A 21,941-nucleotide genomic window follows, 5' to 3' on the forward strand; every position below is an offset into this window, starting at 1 on the left:
CCACCCACATGAGCTCACAGCAGCTCCACTGCAAGAGCCATGGCTGACCACAATCAGCCTAGGCCCAGGCTACGATCCGCAGAAACATCAAGGAGTCACCCACTTGCCACTACCCCCTCTCACCCTTCACTCACTCGTCGCACATCAACAGGGGTTGCTTCAGGAGGGGCCCAGCTCACCCCCTCTATATCATTACCCTCAAGTCAAGATCTCTCCCCTTTTGCCCAAGACTTTCATCCTTCAACGTATCATAGACCACATGCGAATACTATTTCCACGGCTCGACCATTTCGTCGTACAGGGAATGGACTGAGTGAGGCCCAACTGCTCGGCGTAGAGTCAAGCAGACGTAGTGGTCATTGGTCCAACCTCACTTCGCCTACTCTGCACAACCACCCTATAGTAGAAGATCAGCAGATCAGTCGGTATAGATCACCCAAAAGAGGCGACTCATCCAGCTCTAGGCTGTTTGGTTATCTGGATAGTCTCAGTAAAGAGGAGTTGGCCATCGTAGAGACTAGATTTGACCTCATGACAGATGATGAGCTGAGGCAGTATATCAGAAAAACGCCTTCGTCACCTCCAACGCCACTGGAATCTTCTACTAGCAAGTCACTCAATCCTTCAAGAGATGACACCGCTCCTCCACGACGACCAAATTCTGCCGATCATCCACCTCTGTTCCCGCCTTCACCTCCTGCCGGCGATCCCGTTCTGGACCCCACTGATCATCCCCTCAAAGTGCTCAGTAAAGCGATAGCAGAGCTGCGAGAAGTGATCGAGAGGCTAGAAGATGAGAATGTAAAGCTGAAAAAGGAGAATGCAGAAAAGAGCAAACCAAAGACCAGACGTAAATCTGCAGATCAGGTAAGGTTTTATCCATCTTGATTCCCATACTCGCTGACACCTTATAGATATCGATTCATGATGGTCTCACCGAGGCAATATCCACCTCTCTCACTTCCAACTCCCCTATGAGCGAAATACCCTCCAACCCTTTGGTGATCCCCAGCGATGTCGCATTTATTCGGTCCATCTCCCCAACTCCATCCAACAGAAAGACTAGAAGACCACCTTCCATCGCTTCTTCCTTATCTGTGTCCTTCCCAGCATCTCCCATCTCCCCTTCCATCCCTCCTACTCGTTCTTCTGGATCCACCAGCGGTACCAATACACCTGGAGGTGCTCAACCGAAGAAGAACAATAGGTCGACTTGGACATCTGGGTTGTGGGTCTGGAGTGGGGCCAAGAAGTCGGTCTCTAGTGATCAACAGGCCAAGGGACAAGGGAATCCACCTATACCAACCGAAGAAACCTCTCTGACCACCTCTGAATCCGCTATAACAGACGAAGATGACCCCGAAGCATGGCGGAAAGGCGATGGAGGCAGTAGTCCAGCTTTTAAGGCGATCTTCCTAGCTACGGTGAGTGAGTCCATCCCAAAGTAGATGTGTAGAGCTGACATTTCGCAGCGAATCATCACCCCCGACCCATCATCTATACTACTCTCTTCTGAGATTCCGTCAAACTCACTGATAGCCTACCTGGCTCACTCGTTGATTAGCAATGCGCGGGACGACGGTATTGTAGCTCGAGATGCTGTATCGGATAGACGACGTTCTAGGGACATTTCCCGAAGTCGTGCGACCTCTGTTGGCAGTCAATATCCTTCAGTAGATCAAGACAAGACTAGAGAAGGGAAAGGTGCTGGGTATGGGGATCAAGCTCTCGCTGCGACCGCATCTTTAGGTCGAACCTTGCTATCTTCAGTGTCCAATGCTACGATCAGAGGTACAAGAGCGATAAGCAATATCACCGACGAACCCAGACCATCTCTACTCCAGCGTACATCGTCTTCACGTGCTTTCCCAACCACGGCTATTTCTGCACCTTCTGCTGTAGGTCAATCGGATTCATCGGCGACCTCACCCACAGAGGAAAGACCCCTTCCTTCAGTAGAATTATCATCCATCGTACCCGATGATATCCGTCCTCCGACTGTCACTCTATCAAGGCAGAATCTAGGCTCGTTTTTCCAAAATACAAAGACGAAAATAGCCACTGCGAGTCGATTTGAGAGTGAAAATGAGCCATTGACAGATAGATACGGGTTCATATGTAAGCGGTCTCTATCCTTGCTGGTTTGTTGTGTGCTGATAGTTGTCCAGACGATATCCAGCACGCCAACATGCTGAAGGATGCTTCTGCGGCTGGCACTTCCGCTCCAATGTCTTTGAACGGTACCCTAGCACCTGTAGCGGACAAGGAGAACGAAGGGTGGATAGCGAAAAGACGACGTGACTCGCACGGAAGTCAGAAGTCAATGCAAACTCAGAGAGAACGCAAATCCACTGATATTACCGACTCCACCTCTATACCTTCACCCCGAAGATCTACCGATTCAGTCCGTGTCCAGACACCTGAAAGTGGTTCACCGCCTAAATCTCGTTCATCATCTCATGTTGACACCCATCGACATAGATCTTCCACTTTACTCAGTCTCAACCCGTCTCCTGCTAAACCAGTCACGGCGAAAGATCATCTCACAGTATCCTCCAGAGGAGCATCATCACTCCAACCTGCCATTACACCTACCTCGACCAACTCACCGCCATTATCCGCTTCTCTTACTCACTCGTCACCCATTGTTAGTCGGTTGACCGTATCAAGCTTGTTAGAGCAATTGACAGAAATACACGATAGACAGCAGCAAGAGCGATTGAAAGAATGGGATGCTTTCCTGAGACGAAGGGCGAGACATATACATGATACGTTATCTGGTAGTAATCATAAATCGGATGATCTCAGATGGGGTTCGGGGTTGATAGGGATAAACCAAATGGGCACGAGCGGGAAAGGAGGTCAGGAGGATTGGAAGGTTTTCACGAGGCTGGTCAGGAAAGGTATACCATTGAAGTATAGGAGTGATGTTTGGGCTGGTGAGTGGGGGTCATCCGCTGTGTTGCTATTTGTCTGCTATCATGCAGAATTGATTTCCAATTGATTGGCTCCTCACGTTTTGCTATTTTGTGATCGCTTCTTACAATGCAATACTCCAAGCTGACTCTTTCCGTCTCTGTCACCTCTAGAATGCTCCGGTGCGAAAGACCTGATGGTTCCAGGTGAATACGCCGAGATCCTCGCAGTACACAAAGACGATCTGTCACCTGTCCACGCGGACATAGAGAAAGACGTATCTCGCACCTTCCCCGGTAATGTGTTTTTCGGAGGTGATGGACCGGGCGTGGCTAAGCTCCGAAGGGTTCTGACGGCGTATAGCTGGTGAGTGGGAATCGTGCTTATACTGAAATCATACCAGATACTTACCAAACTCGATTGATATAGGCACAATCCGGCGGTAGGGTAGTGAGTGATGCGTTCCCACTTGAATGTGTACTTTGTGCTGATGCAGATATACTTCACGTAGCTGCCAAGGAATGAATGTGAGTAGTCCTGATCTTAGGAGTCGACCAAAAAAAGCTAATGGACCATTCAGATGCTCGCTGCTACACTGCTCCTAACCCACACTGACGAAGGTGGGTCATTTCTACAATGTACAACCGACTTATACTTACAAAAATCACAGAACAAGCCTACTGGGTGCTCACATCCCTCATCGACCGACTGTTACCCCACCAATTCTACTCCGCTTCGTTGTTAGCATCCCGTGCCGACCAAGTCGTACTAAATGACCTGGTCGCCCAACTCGTACCGAGGATACATGATCACTTGGAAGGACTAGGAGTGGATCTAGCCAGCGTCACTTTCGGATGGTGGTTGAGCCTGTTCACGGATTGTTTACCGGTTGAAACGCTCTTCAGAGTCTGGGATGTTACATTCGTTGAAGGGCATGATGTGAGTTATCTAGTTGTATCTTCGATAAAGTGCTGACGTTGAATCCTGTGCCAGACCCTATTCCGAGTGGCTATAGCTATTCTCAAACTCAACGAAGCGGAAATATGCGCTACAGAATCTGTCTCTGACCTATTCTCCTTCATCTCCAACATGACATCTAGATTATGGAATGCAGATAAGCTGATTGCGGTGAGTCATACTATATGTGCATCAATTCCCGAATTCTGATGACTGAAGTTTTATTTTACAGCTCCAACACTCCTACAAACCTATCATCAGACATATAGATATCGTAGCCCGCTGTGAAAAGGCCGTGGCTCAACTGCAAGAGGAGATGGGTGAGGAGTAGATTCCTTGGCTGTACTATATATCGTGCATCGCATATACCTGTACGCTTAGTATACATGTTTAAAGCAATTGTATGTATGTATGAATGATAGACAAGTAGATAAGAAACAATACGTGCATTCATGACATGATGTATATACTATATACGATACTATAAAAGACCTCTAGTCCCGAAATCAAAACCCAATAAATAGAAAATAACCCAGCTATTCCGTAACCTTTTCCAATGATCCAGCAGATTAAAGAGCAATGGCTTCGGGGGCACCGGTGACATAGACGATGGCAGGTACGGTGGTGGTGATGGTAGCGGTGACTACTGGGGTAGGGGCGACAGAGGTGGTAGGAGTGACTGAAGCACATGAACAAGCGGAGGCATATGAGGCCCAGCTGTTGTCACAATTTTGAGCTTGGTCTGAAGGGATACCTGAGGTAGGGCATGAGAGGACCGCAGCGACAGGAGCAGGGGTGTTGGTAGCTGCCGAAACGTAGATGGTGGTAACACCTGCGGTAACGGTGGTAGAGGTTGTGGTGGTAGAAGCAGCAGGGGTGGAAGAGCAAGAGAGAGCTGAAGAACATTGAGAGATGTGTTGGGCGTACACAGCTGGACCTTGCCATGTCCTCTGGACGGCTCGTTGACAGTTATCTTGGTAACAGGCACCTTCGACTTTGGTGGCACTGACCATAGCAGCGGAAGCGACGAGGAAAGAGATGATGGCGGCTTTGAACATTGTGATTGGTTTGGGTTTGGTGGGGTTTGTTTGTTTTAGGTCACGGACCGAAGGATGAATAAGTTTCAAACTTTGAGTGTGGTTGAGAGAGGAAGAGATGAGATGATTTGGTGTTGAGGAGAAAGTCGAGGGAACGGTTCAAAGTTGACCCCTTTTATATCTTTCAAATGAGGTTGGATTTCTCGGAGAACAAAACTTTTTTTTTTTTTTTCATGTTCTTTCCGTTTCAACTGGTCTGTCTCAAAATAGAATAACCGGGTAGTTCGGATCGGTGTGAGTGTCTCCCTCTTCGACCTTGGCAGGCCCACGGGACTACCCCTCTGATAGAGGGAGGCTCCCTCTCTCATTCGCTTTCAATCCGAGAATATCAGACCTGAAGGAGGACCTGAAAGGATATATCCTCGGACTGGACGATCGTTACGGAATCTGTCTCAGAAGGGTATGTCACAGATCGACAGGCACGCTGTCAGATGGGATCTCAATCCAAGGAGGAATGTAAGAAGATGTCTCGGATCCCATGCTTCTCTAAAGCATGCATTGTGTTGTATTGTACCTCGAACAAGGGATTACAAAACGGTCCGAATAACCGTTCAAAGGGAAAGAGGGATTCAGCGCTCGTACCTGTCGATCAATGATTTCATCCGAGACATTACATTATGTACTCAGGGTCAAACGGAAAGAAATCTTTCCTCCAAAAGTATGGGACTACCGTAAAGGGATAATAGTACGTGAGCGGTCTTATTCACAACTGAACCGACAGTTCTAATCGAGAGCTGACAGAAGGTCAGATGTGAATCAGGAACGGAATGGGTTAGACACCCGTAAGACTGGGGATCGTTTGTAGCGAAATACCAACCTATCTGCAACCGAGACATACGGGTGGGATCGCCGACGGTATGCGAAGTGGACCCATTGATAACTTGTTCTGCCCAGTGCCAAGCAGAAAGAGGAGCAGGATTGACAGCAGAAGAGCTAAAAACCACTGAGTATGGTGACTTTGAAAGGACTAGCCTGTCGAAAACCAATCACCGTCGAGGTTCAACACGATTCGGTTGTAGCAGGCACAAAGAGGGCGGTCACCACAACAGGTTGATGCTAGAGAGGTCGCTTCATTTTATGCATTCGTCTAGCTACACTACACATAATCGTTATGCTACAGTTTTTCTCTTATTCTCATCACTCCCACGCCCAAAGCTGCCACTTAGTAAGCGGAACCACCATTCACGTGGAAACATTGGGCGGTGAAGTAGGACGAATCGGCGCTAGCGAGGAACACGAACGCGGTGGCTACTTCGACGGGTTGGCCCGCTCGACCGATAGGAGCTGAAGCGAAAAGTATACGTGAGCACGAGTCAGGTGGTTTCATGAAGGGCTTGGCTTGACTTACTACTTGGACCGAAGTTTTCGAGTGACTCCTTGGTCATGGTGGCGGGAATAAGAGGGGTCCAGACTATGTATCGATTATGTTAGTTGGCGTTATCGTATCATACCGACATAAAAGGTTACTTACTTGGTCCAGGACAGACAGCGCTGTTGAGGTGCATTGATTGATTAGCTTATTTCGTGAAATGAAGTTGACAGTTTGTTACTCACTTTACTCTGATACCTTTCTCCTTCACAATTTGATTGGACAAAGCCCTAGTGAATCCAACGATAGCTCCCTTCGTAGCTGTATAATCGAGTAATTTCGGATGACCGACGAATGGGTTGATCGAAGCGTTGTTGATGATTGATCCTCCCCAAGGTATAATCGGGATAAGGTTCTTGGTGAGGTAGAAAATTGCGTGGATGTTGACGTCGAAAACATGTCTCCATTGATCGGAAGGGAGATCTTCGATATGCTCGACTTCGTTTTGAGTCGCAGCGTTGTTAACGCTGATTACAACATGGGTATTAGCATAGATGTCTTATGCAGATACGGGGGGAGAAAGGTGACCGTGAGAGCAATGAGGACTTACAGGACATGTAATTCACCACCACTCCACTTCTTGATCTTGTCAACTAATTCCAAAGCCCCCTTCTCGTCTCTCAGATCTTGAGCGACAAGTTCTACTTTGGCCTTCGGAGCTACCTTCGAGATGTATTCCTTGGTGTTCTTGGCGTCTTCTTCTTCCGCTGGTTGGTACTGGATCAGAACATTTGCACCTTCTAGAGCGCTAATAGGGATACATCAGTTCCAGTTCCCCATTGCGAAAGACTCATTCCAAGGATTGACTACATATAAGATAGTCGTAGGTATACTGCCACTTACTACAAGATAGCCACGGCTCTACCAATACCGGAATCACCCCCAGTAATAGCAGCGTTCTTCCCTTGTAGTTTCCCCGCCGCTTTATACTTTGTTCCATCTGCCAACACGTCGTCTAAAGGAGGTGGGTTCAACGGCACTTGTTTACCTGGTAAGGCATCCTGAGCCTGTTTAGCGATGGAGGGAGGCAAGAAACCTGGTCGGTACTGCTCTGGTACGGAGGATGGGATGTTTGACATTTTGTATGCGGTTGTTGGATATGGGTTATGAAGAGAGTAAGGATGAAATTTTTCATGCTATATATGCGATGGATGTATGGTGTTATATGGGAGATGGGATGTGAATGTCACCATACTGCAATGACGTCAAAATACGATGATGCAGTGGAATGTGGGAATCAGACTAGTGAACGTGGCATTATCACAGTAGTTTATCACAACACATCGTCATCTTCTCTTACCTGCTTATCCAGGATATGTGGTCCAGACCTTCTGCATAACAGACTAAGAGATTATATGAGTAGTTAGTTACACGCTTGGAAAGTCCTTATAAGTGAAAACACCTGTAAAGACTCAACAACGGTGTCATGAACTACCCTTGATGAGGGTTGGGTATATTCTACGGGTGGATATCGTCGAAATCTCGACATCCCTCGATTCTAATTGACCACTTGATCATGAACTTCGACTCATTTTTGTCGGTTTCCCAGGGTGATAGCAAGACTGGCTGCATAGTCTGCATACTTGGCAGAGCGGAACATCCCCACCAGTACGAGTAGTGCATTTCACCTCGATCCGCTTTTCCGTGGGTGCATTCATGGCCTTATCACACCATCGGAAATGGCCGATGCACTAACATCTCATGAACTGAGATGAGATTAGAGGTATTGGCTTATGCTTGTTGTACTTGCTATCATATACATTTCGGAGGATTCGTCTGCTGAAAGTATAGGTAGCACTGCAGTATATACAACCAACCATGTCAAAGTGGCCTCAACCTTTCGTGTCTACCGTATCGCATTGGCAAGCTACCGTGAGTCTTCACTTTCTCTCTCATCTCGAGAATTTGCACTAAGAAAGTTCCCATGATAGAATCGAGGTAGGAGATCCTTGTATAACCATAACAAGGATGCGCCTTTACCCACGGAAGTAATAGACTTTGTCATCGTAGGAGGGGGTATAGCTGGTAAGTCCGCGATCGCTTTACAATGATCATTGCTAAAGGCTCGTTCCGATGTAGGTACTACGATGGCTTATCATCTGACCAGACCGGGTGTAGCAGATGACAAGACAGTCGTAGTGTTAGAAGCCAAAGATCTAGCTTCGGGTGCTTGTGAGCATATCCTCCCTGCTGTTCAAGCTATATAACAGTACTGAACGGAGGATCTTGTTTTGATCTAGCCGGTCGAAATGGTGGACACTGCGCTCCATTCTCTTTCGGTGCGCTCACCCTGCTTACAACACCCTTGGAAGAAGGTGGTGCAGGACTGACAATCGAGGAGGCTATCGAAGTGTTAGATTTTGAGAAGAGGGTCCTGGAAGAGGTGACGCAAACGGTGGAGAAGGAGAAATGGGATGTTGATTTCTGGAAGGGCGAAAAAGTTGAAGGTGAGTCACAAGTCCACACTAGCATGTTCCCATTATGACTTGGATCGACGGCTGCTAATTGTGCTGCCGTGGCAAGTCCGCATCTCACAAGAGGGTAAAACCAAGATGAACGAGAACTACGGCAAGTGGATCGCAGCTAGGGAGAACCATCCTGGTTTGAAAGGCACCCAACCGGAATGGACTTGGAATGAAGATGAGGTAGAGGCGAAGAAGGTGAGTGTGTCAGTGGCTGGGATAGAACTCTACTGCATCATCCCGAAGACAAATCTCACTCATATAACATTGCAACACCTAGGCCACCCGAATCCACAATGCTGTGGCTTATTCCAAAGGTCCCGCAGGATCTGTTCACCCTCATAAACTCGCTACTGAATATATGAAATCAGCTATGGCTACTGGTCGAGCAGATCTATACTCCTACGCGCCTGTCCTGTCGACTAAAAGGGCTGATGGAGTATGGGAACTTGAAGTGCATGAGAAGGGAACGATCAAAGCTAAAGAGGTTATCTTCTGTACGAATGCTCACACGCCTCATCTATTCGAGGGAAGTCCCATTGCAGATTAGTAAGTACATCCATCTGCTTGTCTACAGTTTGTTGATTATAATTATAGTTTGGTCCCGTATCAAGCTCAAGCTGCGAATATCACCACTCCCTTATCATACTCCGGATCGAAATATCTTGCCAATTCATATACAATTGAAGATGGGCCTTATCTCATGTTCACGCCTGATTCAGGTATCGTCATGGGCCTGGCCCATTACAATGCGTACAAGCAAGGCGTCATGACGAAGAAAGAGATTTACGTTGACCATGATGCATATGTCACAGAGGGAATTAGCAAGTGTGAGTGGAAAATCTCACAGACATAACATCTTCAAGTGCCATGATATAGGACTAATGTCGATTGCTTGATGGACTGTTAGGGCTCAGAGAATACTGCAAGAACAATTTTTCCGATTGGGGAATTGAAGCTCCTGGTGAAGGTGCGATGAGAATTTGGGCAGGAATGTTATGTGCAACTAAAAACACTTTACCTCTTGTCGGTGAGATCCCAGGTAAAGAAGGGATGTACATGGCAGCTGGGTTCCACGGTGAGTGGGATCTTTGTTATAGCGTGATGAGGCAACAGTTGTCGAATTTTGGCTGATAATGTCCATTGCTTTGTGTCATAGGCCACGGAATGGCTCGTATTCCGCTGGTTACCAAATACTTAGCTAAACTCATCACCACAAAGGAATGGGATGAAGGTTTACCTCTCACTTTCAAAATTACCGAAGATAGGTTCGAACAGGGTAAGAAAGCATTACCGTTCATCACGGAGGAAGAGAGAGATGATAGTTTGGCTGGGAAGTTCAAAAAGGCGGTTGGCCTGGGTGGGAAGAAAGTACCTTGTGTTAGGTAGTTATGGAATAGATGTTTCAAGGTACTCGCCTTGATATTTGGTGTTCAGGTTTATACTGCGTTCTGAAGTCTCTTTTGCTTACATGTACATACGTTTTATGAGGCAGGTGAATGGAAATACTGCAGTTACTTATACATCGCTGGTATCCTTCGGCCTACACGGCCCGATCTCTCTGGGTGTTCGGCCGAGGGTGAACCCGTCGAAGCCGTCTGGGTCTCCATGGAGAAGGAAAGCTAAATTGTTAAATCGATCAGGGATGGATCATTTAACCGAGTGTGAAGAAAGGTAATAAATGCAGCTTGACTGGTTGAATGCGAAATCACATGGTCAGTCTGACAGTCGAGGGGACCGGCATAGGGTACATGTATTTCGATGTGTTACTACACAGCCAATCTCGATAACTCTCGAGCTGAATGATGCTTGTGAGGATGAGGATGAGGAAGGGTGGGAAAAGTAGAGCTTTCGAGTACTTGTAGCAGAATTAACCGAGTGTCCGTTTTCTTTTTTTTTTTCGAATCAGAAAGGTCAGAGGACTTTAAGGTTTGATCTTAACACACGAACACAAGCTCAAGCATACATCACGCCATTATCCTGTGTGTACGAGGCGCACGGGTGTGTGATGATTACCACTTTGACTAAACAATTGCAGAGCTAATACCTGTCCATCGTATACAGCGATTGGGTGGTCTCGACGTCTCTCCTTCCGTGATCACCTCAGCCCTGAAGACGCTCGCTCCACCCACCAACTCGACAATACCAAGGTGGGAACCGCTCACCACTGAACTCTGGCTGGGTGGTATAGAAAAGTACAACTCCAAGTTGGAAGGTTACGAAGCAATAGTCCTATTGGAAGTCGTAGAGCATTTAGATCCCGATGTGTTGAATAGGTTCGGTGTGGTCACGTTTGGGACTTATAGACCAAAATTGTTATTGGTGACTACCCTGTAAGTCCTACTCGCTTTATCACCTCGATTCTTAGAAGAAATAATCGGATAAATGCACTAATGTTGATTTTACCCTAGAACTTCGATTTCAATGCTAAATTCCCTCGTGCGGAGGAACATGATTTCGCAAAGAAAGGGTTTGTGGATCCCACTGGAAGGACAGATAGAGTATTTCGGTGAGTTATCTGATGACCTTCAGATATTGTCTCTTACTGACATACATACTAGACACTCGGATCATAAGTTAGAAATGACCAGTGCCGAATTCAGAGGATGGGCAGAAGCGGAAGCCGCCAATTGGGGGTGAGCACTTGCTCTCTGCTATTTGATACTATCTTATCTGATCTCATGTTTTAATCAGATATGACGTTGAGATATCCGGTGTTGGCGTATCCTCTCATCCATCCTATTACCCTTCCGACGATCCCTCTCAACCTGGTCAACCAATCTATGCATCCCAAACGGCAATTTTCAGACTGGCCACTGGCTTACCCCTCCGCTCACCCCGATCGGTCCGTACGGTCGAACTGCCTTTTATGCCCAACTCAGGCGAATCGTCACATTCTCATAAACTCGCTGGGAGATTCATACATCCTGCTAATGCTCCAGGAGACGGCAAAAAAGCATCGCCTAACGAAGTTATTGAAACGGTGAGAGAATGTTATAAAAGCTGGAAGATAGATGAAGTCAGTTTAGACGAGTTATGGGGTGTGCACGAAGTATCGGGTAGATGTGCGGGATCAAAGAGGTATCTCGTGAGTGTAATAGGAGGGTTTGGGGATTGTACTGCGATAGATGGGGCTAGTGAGGAATTTGAGGTGAAGAAGGAGAAAGGGAGAGGTTTGAGAGTTAGATGGAAAGATTTCAAATCCGGTTGAGCAAGGAGGCATGGAAGGTGATACTCAAGGATACTCAAGGAAGATGGTCGATCCGGAGGATGGTAGAGAAGAAGTAACAAGAAGTAGAGCATAAATCCACAATTATAATCAACAAGTCACATCGAGCTCGGTTCAAAAGAAAATGGTAGACTGTAGAATATGACATATAACAGTATCATTCGAGTCATCTGTATGTACAGGTACTTGTTCATTACCACGTAGCATGCATGAAAGATCATAGACTGCTTCAACAGCTTGCCGCTACCTCCCTTTCATGGGCAAAAAACTCGAACATGCCCCCATCTTGGCTATCCCATCGGCAGTCATTTTGCCCAGGGTAACAATGTCTTGAGATCCCGTTTCGATCCGTGATTGTCAGTTCAGCGCTTATGGATGTTGGTCATCCCTCACTTAGCCTTAACCTCTGTATGCTTAAGTCAGGCATATACATACCATTCCGAATGCCGAATGCCTTTGCTTAGCTTTGCACTGCTCTTTTCTTCTCCCACGACCCAAATCCCGACCCAACATGAGCCAAGCCAAAAAGGGTAAACGAAAAGCCACTGACGGCATTTCTCGATTGTTCAACTTTCCATCTATTCACCGAATTTCCACGCTAGACCCAATGTAGTCTGGACCATTACCACAACTTGTTCGATCGTCCTGCCTTGCTTGTTTGTTTGGAAAGTTAAGAGCGAGATCGATCAGCTGACCATGAGCCTTTTGATTGCAGGGCGAGCCATGGATAAAGTACGGTAGCAGCACAAAGGAAAGACATTCGGATTCGGGGTATTGACGGACTGGATCAAAGTCAAATTGTCTAACAACCGGACAACTTACTTCCCCCTCCTCCTGGTTTGTTTACTCAGTCAACCTGGCATCCGGAGCGCCCAACATTCAAGTATCCTTTAGTCTACATGAGGGCCTCCTGCTCGACTCCTGAGGTTTACCATCCCCGTCTCTCCTGGTGGGTCTGTCAGCTGACCAGATGTATGGAATCGAGGGGTAAGAGCTCATTCCCCCGGACATTCCCCATGGAGCACATCGATATAAATACCTCGATTCGAGACACTAGTTTCTGGTCGTCCGATGATTCTGTTGTTTCCTTTTCCTTGAAACGAACAAACCAAACTGATAGACTATCAAGATGTCTGATCCTAAGATTAAGGGTGATAATACCAGTGTTCATAGTCATCCTAATTCTCACATACAGAGTGAGAAAGATATAAAGGCTGCCGAAACTACTCATCATGAACATGCACCTTCCACCAATACTTCTTCTACACCGAACGAAAACGACAACGTTCAAATCGACTATACACCTGAAGATCGAGATGCGAGATTAGCCGCTCGAGCGACCTTGCAAAACGCCTTGCATGGTATACCAAAGGCTCAACTTATCAAGGAATCAGATGAGTTCTGCGATGCTCATGGATTGGAGGAACATAAAGATACCTTTAGGAAAGGTGCTCTACTTGCTCAAAGACCTGGGGAATGGGCGGCGATCGATGAGTTGAACGCCGAGGAGAAGGCTGCTATTGGATTTGAACATCGACACAAGTAAGCATGACATCACCTGTCTACCTTGATTATTGGGTGTAGTGGCTGATAATATAATGTACGATCAGATGGATGTCGAAAGATTTGTGGTGGGTCGTGGGTGCCTGTGCGATGGGTGCAGCGGTACAAGGTTGGGATCAAACAGGTAGTAATGGAGCGAGTGCGTGTCACGTCCATGCATGGTATCTACAATGTCACTAATTTCAATTCTATAGATCTTGGTTTCCCGCAAGAATTCGGGATTAACAGAGGACTCGACGAACCTGGAGGTGCACACGATCAATGGATCCTGGGTTTGGTCAATGCTATTCCATATCTATCTGCTCCAATCATGTGAGTGATCACGATCACACCAAGAGCTGTATCAAGATCTGATTTATATAAACGTGATATAGCGGTTGTTACTCTTCCGATCCACTTAATAACCTCTTCGGCCGTCGGGGTGCCATCTTCATCGCTGCTATAAGTGAGTCGTCTAACTCCTTCATATAACCAAGATCAGTTTACTGATATCCATCTCAAAATCAGTCCTCATCGCCACCCCACTCGCTATGGCATTCACCCACACATGGCAAGAACTCCTGATCGTCCGTATTTTCTTCGGCATCGGTATAGGTCTAAAGGATCAACCATTCCAATCTTCTCTGCCGCTCCGACCGTCGTGAGAGGTGCATTGGTCATGATGGCAGCTTCATTGGATTCGCGAATGCTGCGAGGGAACTCGGGGATATCGGAGGTTACAAATTGGAAGTTCCTTCATCCCTGCTGTACCATTAGCTATAATGGTTTGGTTTTGTGATTTTGGTGTTCGATCTCTATCTGTTACATTGTAACTTATGCGGATGATTTCTTCAGGCCCAGAATCGCCCCGTTGGTATATGAGAAAGGCCGAATGCCCGAGGCTTTCAAGTCTATGAAGAAACTTCGTAAACACGATGTGCAAGCTGCTCGAGATCTGTTTTACGCCTGGGTTCAATGGGAAGCCGAGAAGTTCAGATCGATCTGTTCAGAAGATTCGATTACAGAGACGAGCCACATCTGATGCCATTTGTTCCATATCTATCTGCTCAATCATGTGAGTGATCACGATCACACCAAGAGCTGTATCAAGATCTGATTTATATAAACGATATAGCGGTTGTTACTCTTCCGATCCACTTAATAACCTCTTCGGCCGTCGGGGTGCCATCTTCATCGCTGCTATAAGTGAGTCGTCTAACTCCTTCATATAACCAAGATCAGTTTACTGATATCCATCTCAAAATCAGTCCTCATCGCCACCCCACTCGCTATGGCATTCACCCACACATGGCAAGAACTCCTGATCGTCCGTATTTTCTTCGGCATCGGTATAGGTCTAAAAGGATCAACCATTCCAATCTTCTCTGCTGAGGTCGCTCCGACCGTCGTGAGAGGTGCATTGGTCATGATGTGGCAGCTGTGGACGACCGTCGGTATCTTCATTGGATTCGCCGCGAATGCGATTGTGAGGAACTCGGGGGATATCACTTGGAGGTTACAAATTGGAAGTTCCTTCATCCCTGCTGTACCATTAGCTATAATGGTTTGGTTTTGTGAGTGATTTTGGTGTTCGATCTCTATCTGTTACATTGTAACTTATGCGGATGATTTCTTCAGGCCCAGAATCGCCCCGTTGGTATATGAGAAAAGGCCGAATGCCCGAGGCTTTCAAGTCTATGAAGAAACTTCGTAAACACGATGTGCAAGCTGCTCGAGATCTGTTTTACGCCTGGGTTCAATGGGAAGCCGAGAAGAAGGTGATCGGAGATCGATCCATGTTCAGAAGATTTGCCGATCTTTTTACTGTCCCTCGAATCAGACGAGCCACATTAGCTGCGTCGGTCCTGCATGCAGGTCAGGATTTGTGTGGTATCAACAGTAAGTCTGGGCTCGTACAACCACCAGAACGGGATTTCCATTGATGATATATATCGTTTTTATCTCAGCCATCGCGTTTTACTCCTCTACTATCTTTGTTGATGGCGGTGCTTCCAACGTGGATGCCTTATATGCCTCGCTCGGTTTCGGGGCTTTGAATTTCGTCTTCACTTGGTCAGTCCCGCTTTTCGGACAGATAATGTGACACTGTATGCTAATTCGTCGATACACAGGCCCGCTGTCTTCACGATCGATACTTTTGGTCGAAGAACTCTCAACTTGTTCTTCTTCCCATTGATGGCTGTGTCTCTTCTTGCTGCTGGTGAGTGGTGTGTCCTCGGAAACGCCTAGAGCAGTTCTCGTACTAACATTGACACGTAGGTATGGCATTCTACATCGAGGAGCAGAGAATCAGAACCGGAATCGTAGCTTTGTATGTGTATACTCTCACACTGAAACGTCGGGAATACTGATCACAATGATATCCAGGTTCATTTACATCTACACAATCTTCTACTCCATCGGTGAAGGACCAATCATCTTCACTTACTCTGCTGAAGTATTCCCTCTGGCTCATAGAGAATTGGGTCAAGCTTTCCCGTGAGTAAACCCACTCTACAACAAATCCCATAATGCTGATGATCGGGTTATGATTTAGCGTATCGATCAATTACTTTGTCAACTTCTTGTTGAGTTTATGGTTCCCCTTCCAGCTCAAGCAATTCGGTGGTCCAGGTACATTCGGTAAGTACTGGATTCTTGCATCATTTATCCTAATACTCCACCCTGCTGACATTACCTGTAGGCTTCTATACCGGTACCAACATGCTAGCGTTCTGTCTCGCCTTCCTATTCATGAGAGACCAAACAACTGTCTCTCGAAGAACTTGATCAGGTAAGCACATGTCTACAGTGTTCGTTCCCACGACGAGGCTAATTCCATTTCGACCATGCTTGCCTATAGGTCTTCTCGGTACCCACTAGCGTATATATCAATTATCAGTTCACGAAATGGCTTCCTTGGGCATTTAAACGATACGTCCTGTTCAATAGGAAAGAAAAACTTGAACCTCTCTTCCATGAGGATAAAGATATCAAAGCTTAGCGTCGAATCGATTTGAGCTTGACATCGATCGATTCAATATCTCTTTGCCTTCTTTTCCGTGGTAGCCTTTTTGACTATTGATTCGTTATAATTGGTCTGGAGATTTGGTGGTAGGGCAGGGAAGACATATAATGTAGCTTTTCTATTTTCATGAGTACTCGAGAATGCGGATGTATCTTGTACATACAGCATCAGGAACTTTTCCGCCAGTCTCCTGTCATCCGGGTGATCCTGTCACGTCGATGACCTCTTCAACACGTCCAAGATCCAATCTTTACCTCTTACACTATCTTTCAGCCCGTATCTCCTACATCGATGTTTCCTACCATCAGCACAGTGACTTTGACCTATTGCGCATCGTAAAAACTCACCAAGCAAGGGGGAAACAATGCATCTGTCCTTCTGCAACCCACCACTGTCCCTCTACCCCTACTTCTTGCAATCTATCCATTAGTCTCATCGTATCGGGCGCCAACACATCCCAGGTACCTATTATCCCGTTCATCTTCACTCCTCTCCCCCTCAATAATAACATATTCCCTTGGATTGGCGATACCATAGGATCAGATGGTGCGACCTCTCCACGCCATTTTGACGCCACTTCGCCTGTACATCTCATAGTCAATACCGGATCTACTTTGTTCACTGTCTGCATTTCCGAATTACTATTCGAGCAATCTACCACGGGAGATATCAGCATCACCGATTTTGGGGCGATCATCTGCGAGTTGCTCGAGAGGACTTGTAGAGTAAGAGATAGAGCTATATTCCCTCCTGAGCTATCCCCTCCTAGATGTAAATCTTCAGATTGCGTTGAGATTTGCTTGTAAAGTCTCAGCAAGGTTGGGATAGCGGTCGAAGCGGTGCTGCGAGGTGCGAGGAGATAAGAGATTATGGTGAGAGGGAGATGTGGAAGTTGGCGGGAGAGTTCTACGACACATGACCAATGTTGAGAGGATGGGGGGCTGTCACAGCAAAACACAATTCAGCTAAAAGTAGAGGCTATTACTATTGATGGCGACTGACGCTTGGAATCCTCCTCCGCAGAAACTGTACTGAACATCATTAACAGTCCATCCTTATCGTAAATTACAAACCCTAATAAACATCACACTCACTATAATAACCTTCCATTCTTCTTCTCACTGTTTCCTGGGTACTTATAGTCGAAGTCATAAACCCAAACATCCTCCACCGAACGTTCAGTGACCACACATTTTCCTTCTCACAGATCTAGGAATGGATAATCTCGGTGAACCTGTCTTGGACCATTCGAGTTTTCTTTCCAGGTTAGACGGTGGTTTCACCAAGGCGGGTTTGAAAGGTCTGACGAGGGTTTGCAAGCGGTGCATCGACCATGTCCGATCGGAGATAGGACTTGTTTCGATCTGCATTGACAGGTGATTACGATGTGATACAGGTCAATGAGGCGAGTTCAGGGGCCGTGGACGGAAGAGCATCGAGCTCGCCACGAGGTCTAAGTATATCTCCAGATGCATGGGTGGTCTACGGCATTGCGGAAGAGTTTTAGTGACCCACAATGACGTTGTGCATAGATGGGAAGAAAAGAGACAACTGTTCATGGTGAGTGCAGCGACGATCGTAGAACGAACCAAATCAATCGATCGAATTAGCAGCAATTACAAATCTTGTAATGAGGTATTACGATTCGAGTGAACACCTGGTAAGGTGGATCATTACAATTCATTACGATCGATTTGTCGCAGAAACACAAAATGCATAGCGACTATCAACTACAACGAGAGACTTGAGACTTGCTACATCCGATCGACATCAATTACAAAGGTTGCAACACTCTTACACCTTGGTTGATCACCTCGATATACTTGACACCATCCACAGTGACTTCTTTCAAGAGTTTCTCGGGCTCATCGGTGGGATGACGGGTGTTTATGATTGAGATCTCTCTCCATTCTTTGTTTGTTGGGATCTAAAGTGGGTCATAATCAGTACGTGTCATCGTGAATAGGATGGCTATATTACGCACAGGGATACCTTTGTCTTGCAACACCTTGAACTCCTTGTATGCACCTTGAGATTCGAAACATCCTTCTCGCTTGATTAACGGCGAGTCCCAACATGGCTGCATCCTGAGATCACCCTTTGAACCGTTGAAGAGAACGACTGAGAGTCGCTCGAAGGTTTCTTGCGAGGGAGGTGGGTTGTGAACTCTGTGTCTTGTAGCTCGGAAGTGACCACCGGAGATGACTGTGTGAAGAAACGGGCGAATTAGTTGTCCGTACTCGAATTGTGATACAACGTGGACACTCGTACTCACGCTCAAGGGTATCACCAATGTTGATGACCAAGGCTCCCGGAGCGTACTTGACGTATCTCCAAATACCATCTCTACCCCACAATTGTAGACAAGTGACGGGAACACTGAACAACATAGTAGTCGTACCGAAATCGGTGTGACCGAACATCCTCAAACCTTCACCCATACCTTTCTCCTCGTTCTTGAATGGGTGGAATAAGGCGTGTCTGAGGTAACCCTCGTTGATAGGGGTGGGACCTTTCGACTCGATATTCTCGTATAAGAAGTCATCTGGCATCTCCAACACTTTGCTCAATAAGGTCAGGAGCCTCTTGTTGACTGATCGGGTGAGGTATTCGGTAAATGCTGAGATCTCATCCATGAAAGGGTGGATACATTTAGGTACTTTGTCGAGTGATTTGTACTCTTCTTCGTAGAAGTTGAACTGGCAGATACCGTCGTATTTGCCTTTTACGGTCTGTGGTATGTACTAATTAGCGGTTGTACTTTGAGGCTTCAAGTGTTCTATAGAATGCCACTCACTCTCCATCCGAAAGGAGGTTTGTAACCTGCGTAAAGACCACCTTGAGGATCCCAATGAAGTTTCTCTTTGTCTTCTTCAGAGATATTTCTGTGGAGATATTGAGCGATGGAGAATTGTCGGTGAAGCTGAGGCACGCGGCGTGGGTCAGCTCACTGACTCACGTGCAAGAACCATAAGCACTCACTTGTTCAAGGTTGATACCGTAGTTGACCAAGTACAAGAACCCATCGTCTCTGATGGCGACTTTGGCAGTCTCAACGAGTTGCTTGACTACCTCAGGATCAGGTGAGTCGAGCAGGGACAAGTCGATGGAGTGAAGCTTGGCATATTCCAAGTCCTCTGTGGGTGGAGCGGGAGGTACCCATTTGGGTACTTCAGGCTTGCAATCAAAGTTGGTAGGTGGGTTGAATGGAGCAGCCATTGTGTGCGAGTGACTAGAACAGACAAGGTCGAAATATGGATGTTGCAACTCCCCAGTCAGAACTCGTTCGATCTCTTATATACCCTCCATCCCCTCGGTCCGTCACACGCAACCTCTTATCAGTGACCACCTGCTTGATCAGAAATGCCGTCTGCCATACCGGCTCGGGGGTCAATACTTCGCTATTCGGTTGTTCGTCGGGGGACCCCTCATAAAGAACTAGTTGTTTGTCATTCAGATAATCAGTTGCAAGCTCGTTCAGGGAAGTGGGTCGTTTTTCGTTATCGCTCGGGGTAGATTTCGGGGACGCTCGGGGAACAGCATTAAAAGATAATCTATTCCTCCAGTATCGTTCGGCGGCAATGCAATGCGATTTTATTGGTAGGTGTACTTTTCCACGGACCCGAGTTGAAAGACTACTCGAGTAGGAGCTGTGTGAATACATATATATAGCTGTAGGAGGAGTAGCACTCATATCATGTCTTCCCACCAATTCACATCACACAAAAACTTAATTATTCAACTTCGAAAACAAATTCACTACCACACCACAACAAATCAAAATGTCCGCTGCTACTAAAGTCACTGTTTACAACGACGAGTTCCCTCTCAAACCTCACAACAGTGAGTCGAGACGAGATTGATTACTGGATTACATACTGACGTTCCGTATCGCTGTCAGGTCCCGCTGTCAAGATCGGTAACCTTGTCTACTGCTCCGGTCAAGTTGGTATGGGTGAGATCAAGGCTGCTACTGTGAGTCTTCGGAAATTCACTTCTAAACCATCAATTCAAGTCTGATAACACTATCTTCGTATAGAGGGAATCCTTAGGAAACTTGAAGAAAGTTCTGGAGCTCTCCGGCTCATCCTTGGAGAAGGTCGTTAAATACAACGGTGAGTTTAACAGTCCATGTTGAGTTGTCTCCGATATCTGGCTGATGAACCGTATCATACCTCTCAGTCTTCCTCAAAGATATGGATGAGATGCTCACCATGAACGAAGCATTCGTTGCCTTCTTACCTGACCCCAAGCCCGCTAGAACCTGTATTCAAGCTGGTAAATTACCTGGTGGACCCAACGCTTCCATCGAGATTGAATGTGTTGCTGAGCTCTAAGCTCAGGATTGAAGGGCATTTCATAGGCATATCTGTACATAGATAACTCATCATCCATGCATTACAACTTTTCGTGATCCGTATGACTTCTTCTTCTGACTGAGCACTTTGTGAACCTGCATGCATGCTTTTGACTGTGCGAATAGGGACCGCATACCTCTCACTTCGTCTACTGTAGTTCTCGGTAACAGTGGCCCACTTCATACTGCATCTTTCCACAACTCACTGGGAAACAACTGAAATCTTGCTACTGTACAAGTCAGCGCGATCCGGTTCGCCAATACTGATGGTATCTCCGGTAACCCATGTATCCAAACACAACAAGTACGATCACTAGTACGGTCCGAGTTCCCGTTATCAACCTTTGTGGTTTACGGTATCTTGCTGTACGCATCTTGTAGACCTGCCCCCGCGCCTTCCCCAAATTCCATATCAGCTGATCAGGTTGACAAGTCAACTTCCCCGACGCAACCCCGAACAAGGGACGATCCTCCATCTCGGTTTTTTACCGATCCGTCGGTATTTTCTATCTCGAGATCACTTCACTTTCGACGGCTCTGCATGCACTTAAGATTAATACTGTATCAAGCAGCGACCAAACCGTCTCACCTCACACTTGACAGAGACACAGACAGATACTCACACTACCACGATGACGGACCTCAATAGATTCAAGCTCGATAAATTATTCTCAGTCGCTGGACAGGTCAGTGACGAGTTTCATGGAAATTCGAGAACATTTGCTGAGATGATATTTTGACATAGACTGTATTAATCACAGGCGGAGGAAGTGGTATCGGAAGAAGTATGTAGTCTCATGACTATCTACGATACGACACGACACGATATGAGATATTGACTTACATGATTATTGCAGGTCTTACCACAGCCTTCGCTGTGAATGGTGCAAGAGTGATCATCGTTGGAAGAAGACTCGATGTCCTAGAGAAGACCGCTCAAGAGATTGGTGGGGATATCATTAGATGAGTTGGGTCTTCGTATCC

The 21,941-nt window shown here is 46.6% G+C and overlaps 10 protein-coding genes across 10 annotated transcripts; 6 read left to right on the forward strand and 4 right to left on the reverse strand.

Annotated features, from left to right (window-relative positions):
* Positions 1–39: 39 nt before the first annotated feature.
* V865_000394 (uncharacterized protein) lies at positions 40–4,204 on the forward strand (the record flags this gene model as incomplete). Its single annotated transcript, XM_066224225.1, has 11 exons — positions 40–867; positions 915–1,424; positions 1,473–2,118; positions 2,169–2,939; positions 3,090–3,282; positions 3,346–3,366; positions 3,428–3,443; positions 3,497–3,536; positions 3,587–3,855; positions 3,910–4,044; positions 4,106–4,204. 11 exons carry the CDS (start codon positions 40–42, stop codon positions 4,202–4,204), a joined length of 3,528 nt encoding a protein of 1,175 aa, XP_066080322.1.
* Positions 4,205–4,442: 238 nt separating this feature from the next.
* Positions 4,443–4,931, reverse strand: V865_000395 (uncharacterized protein; the record flags this gene model as incomplete). Its single annotated transcript, XM_066224226.1, has 1 exon — positions 4,443–4,931. The coding sequence occupies one exon, from the start codon at positions 4,929–4,931 to the stop codon at positions 4,443–4,445; it is 489 nt and encodes a 162-aa protein (XP_066080323.1).
* A 1,201-nt stretch (positions 4,932–6,132) lies between these two features.
* Positions 6,133–7,418, reverse strand: V865_000396 (uncharacterized protein; the record flags this gene model as incomplete). Its single annotated transcript, XM_066224227.1, has 6 exons — positions 6,133–6,254; positions 6,319–6,381; positions 6,442–6,461; positions 6,525–6,806; positions 6,890–7,087; positions 7,183–7,418. 6 exons carry the CDS (start codon positions 7,416–7,418, stop codon positions 6,133–6,135), a joined length of 921 nt encoding a protein of 306 aa, XP_066080324.1.
* Positions 7,419–8,157: 739 nt separating this feature from the next.
* On the forward strand, positions 8,158–10,190 carry V865_000397 (uncharacterized protein; the record flags this gene model as incomplete). The annotated part of the gene is made up of 9 exons (XM_066224228.1): positions 8,158–8,211; positions 8,271–8,364; positions 8,419–8,511; positions 8,580–8,786; positions 8,863–8,999; positions 9,082–9,350; positions 9,399–9,631; positions 9,712–9,879; positions 9,961–10,190. 9 exons carry the CDS (start codon positions 8,158–8,160, stop codon positions 10,188–10,190), a joined length of 1,485 nt encoding a protein of 494 aa, XP_066080325.1.
* A 323-nt stretch (positions 10,191–10,513) lies between these two features.
* V865_000398 (uncharacterized protein) lies at positions 10,514–12,012 on the forward strand (the record flags this gene model as incomplete). The annotated part of the gene is made up of 5 exons (XM_066224229.1): positions 10,514–10,516; positions 10,866–11,123; positions 11,213–11,310; positions 11,363–11,437; positions 11,496–12,012. The coding sequence occupies 5 exons, from the start codon at positions 10,514–10,516 to the stop codon at positions 12,010–12,012; spliced, it is 951 nt and encodes a 316-aa protein (XP_066080326.1).
* A 1,147-nt stretch (positions 12,013–13,159) lies between these two features.
* On the forward strand, positions 13,160–16,576 carry V865_000399 (uncharacterized protein; the record flags this gene model as incomplete). Its single annotated transcript, XM_066224230.1, has 18 exons — positions 13,160–13,572; positions 13,641–13,732; positions 13,788–13,905; positions 13,968–14,038; positions 14,101–14,233; positions 14,350–14,367; positions 14,428–14,562; positions 14,708–14,778; positions 14,841–15,146; positions 15,211–15,471; positions 15,540–15,645; positions 15,705–15,793; positions 15,853–15,904; positions 15,961–16,071; positions 16,130–16,215; positions 16,277–16,288; positions 16,332–16,366; positions 16,436–16,576. 18 exons carry the CDS (start codon positions 13,160–13,162, stop codon positions 16,574–16,576), a joined length of 2,250 nt encoding a protein of 749 aa, XP_066080327.1.
* A 234-nt stretch (positions 16,577–16,810) lies between these two features.
* Positions 16,811–17,970, reverse strand: V865_000400 (uncharacterized protein; the record flags this gene model as incomplete). The annotated part of the gene is made up of 5 exons (XM_066224231.1): positions 16,811–16,883; positions 16,948–17,541; positions 17,603–17,626; positions 17,695–17,735; positions 17,806–17,970. 5 exons carry the CDS (start codon positions 17,968–17,970, stop codon positions 16,811–16,813), a joined length of 897 nt encoding a protein of 298 aa, XP_066080328.1.
* A 404-nt stretch (positions 17,971–18,374) lies between these two features.
* On the reverse strand, positions 18,375–19,819 carry V865_000401 (uncharacterized protein; the record flags this gene model as incomplete). Its single annotated transcript, XM_066224232.1, has 5 exons — positions 18,375–18,527; positions 18,585–18,805; positions 18,876–19,332; positions 19,398–19,523; positions 19,583–19,819. The coding sequence occupies 5 exons, from the start codon at positions 19,817–19,819 to the stop codon at positions 18,375–18,377; spliced, it is 1,194 nt and encodes a 397-aa protein (XP_066080329.1).
* A 563-nt stretch (positions 19,820–20,382) lies between these two features.
* V865_000402 (uncharacterized protein) lies at positions 20,383–20,937 on the forward strand (the record flags this gene model as incomplete). The annotated part of the gene is made up of 4 exons (XM_066224233.1): positions 20,383–20,443; positions 20,502–20,575; positions 20,640–20,715; positions 20,783–20,937. The coding sequence occupies 4 exons, from the start codon at positions 20,383–20,385 to the stop codon at positions 20,935–20,937; spliced, it is 366 nt and encodes a 121-aa protein (XP_066080330.1).
* A 652-nt stretch (positions 20,938–21,589) lies between these two features.
* Positions 21,590–21,924, forward strand: V865_000403 (uncharacterized protein; the record flags this gene model as incomplete). The annotated part of the gene is made up of 3 exons (XM_066224234.1): positions 21,590–21,643; positions 21,703–21,742; positions 21,815–21,924. The coding sequence occupies 3 exons, from the start codon at positions 21,590–21,592 to the stop codon at positions 21,922–21,924; spliced, it is 204 nt and encodes a 67-aa protein (XP_066080331.1).
* Positions 21,925–21,941: the final 17 nt, after the last annotated feature.

This window comes from Kwoniella europaea, chromosome 1, assembly GCF_036810445.1.
Source record: "Kwoniella europaea PYCC6329 chromosome 1, complete sequence".
NCBI classification, from domain to species: Eukaryota; Fungi; Basidiomycota; class Tremellomycetes; order Tremellales; family Cryptococcaceae; genus Kwoniella; species Kwoniella europaea.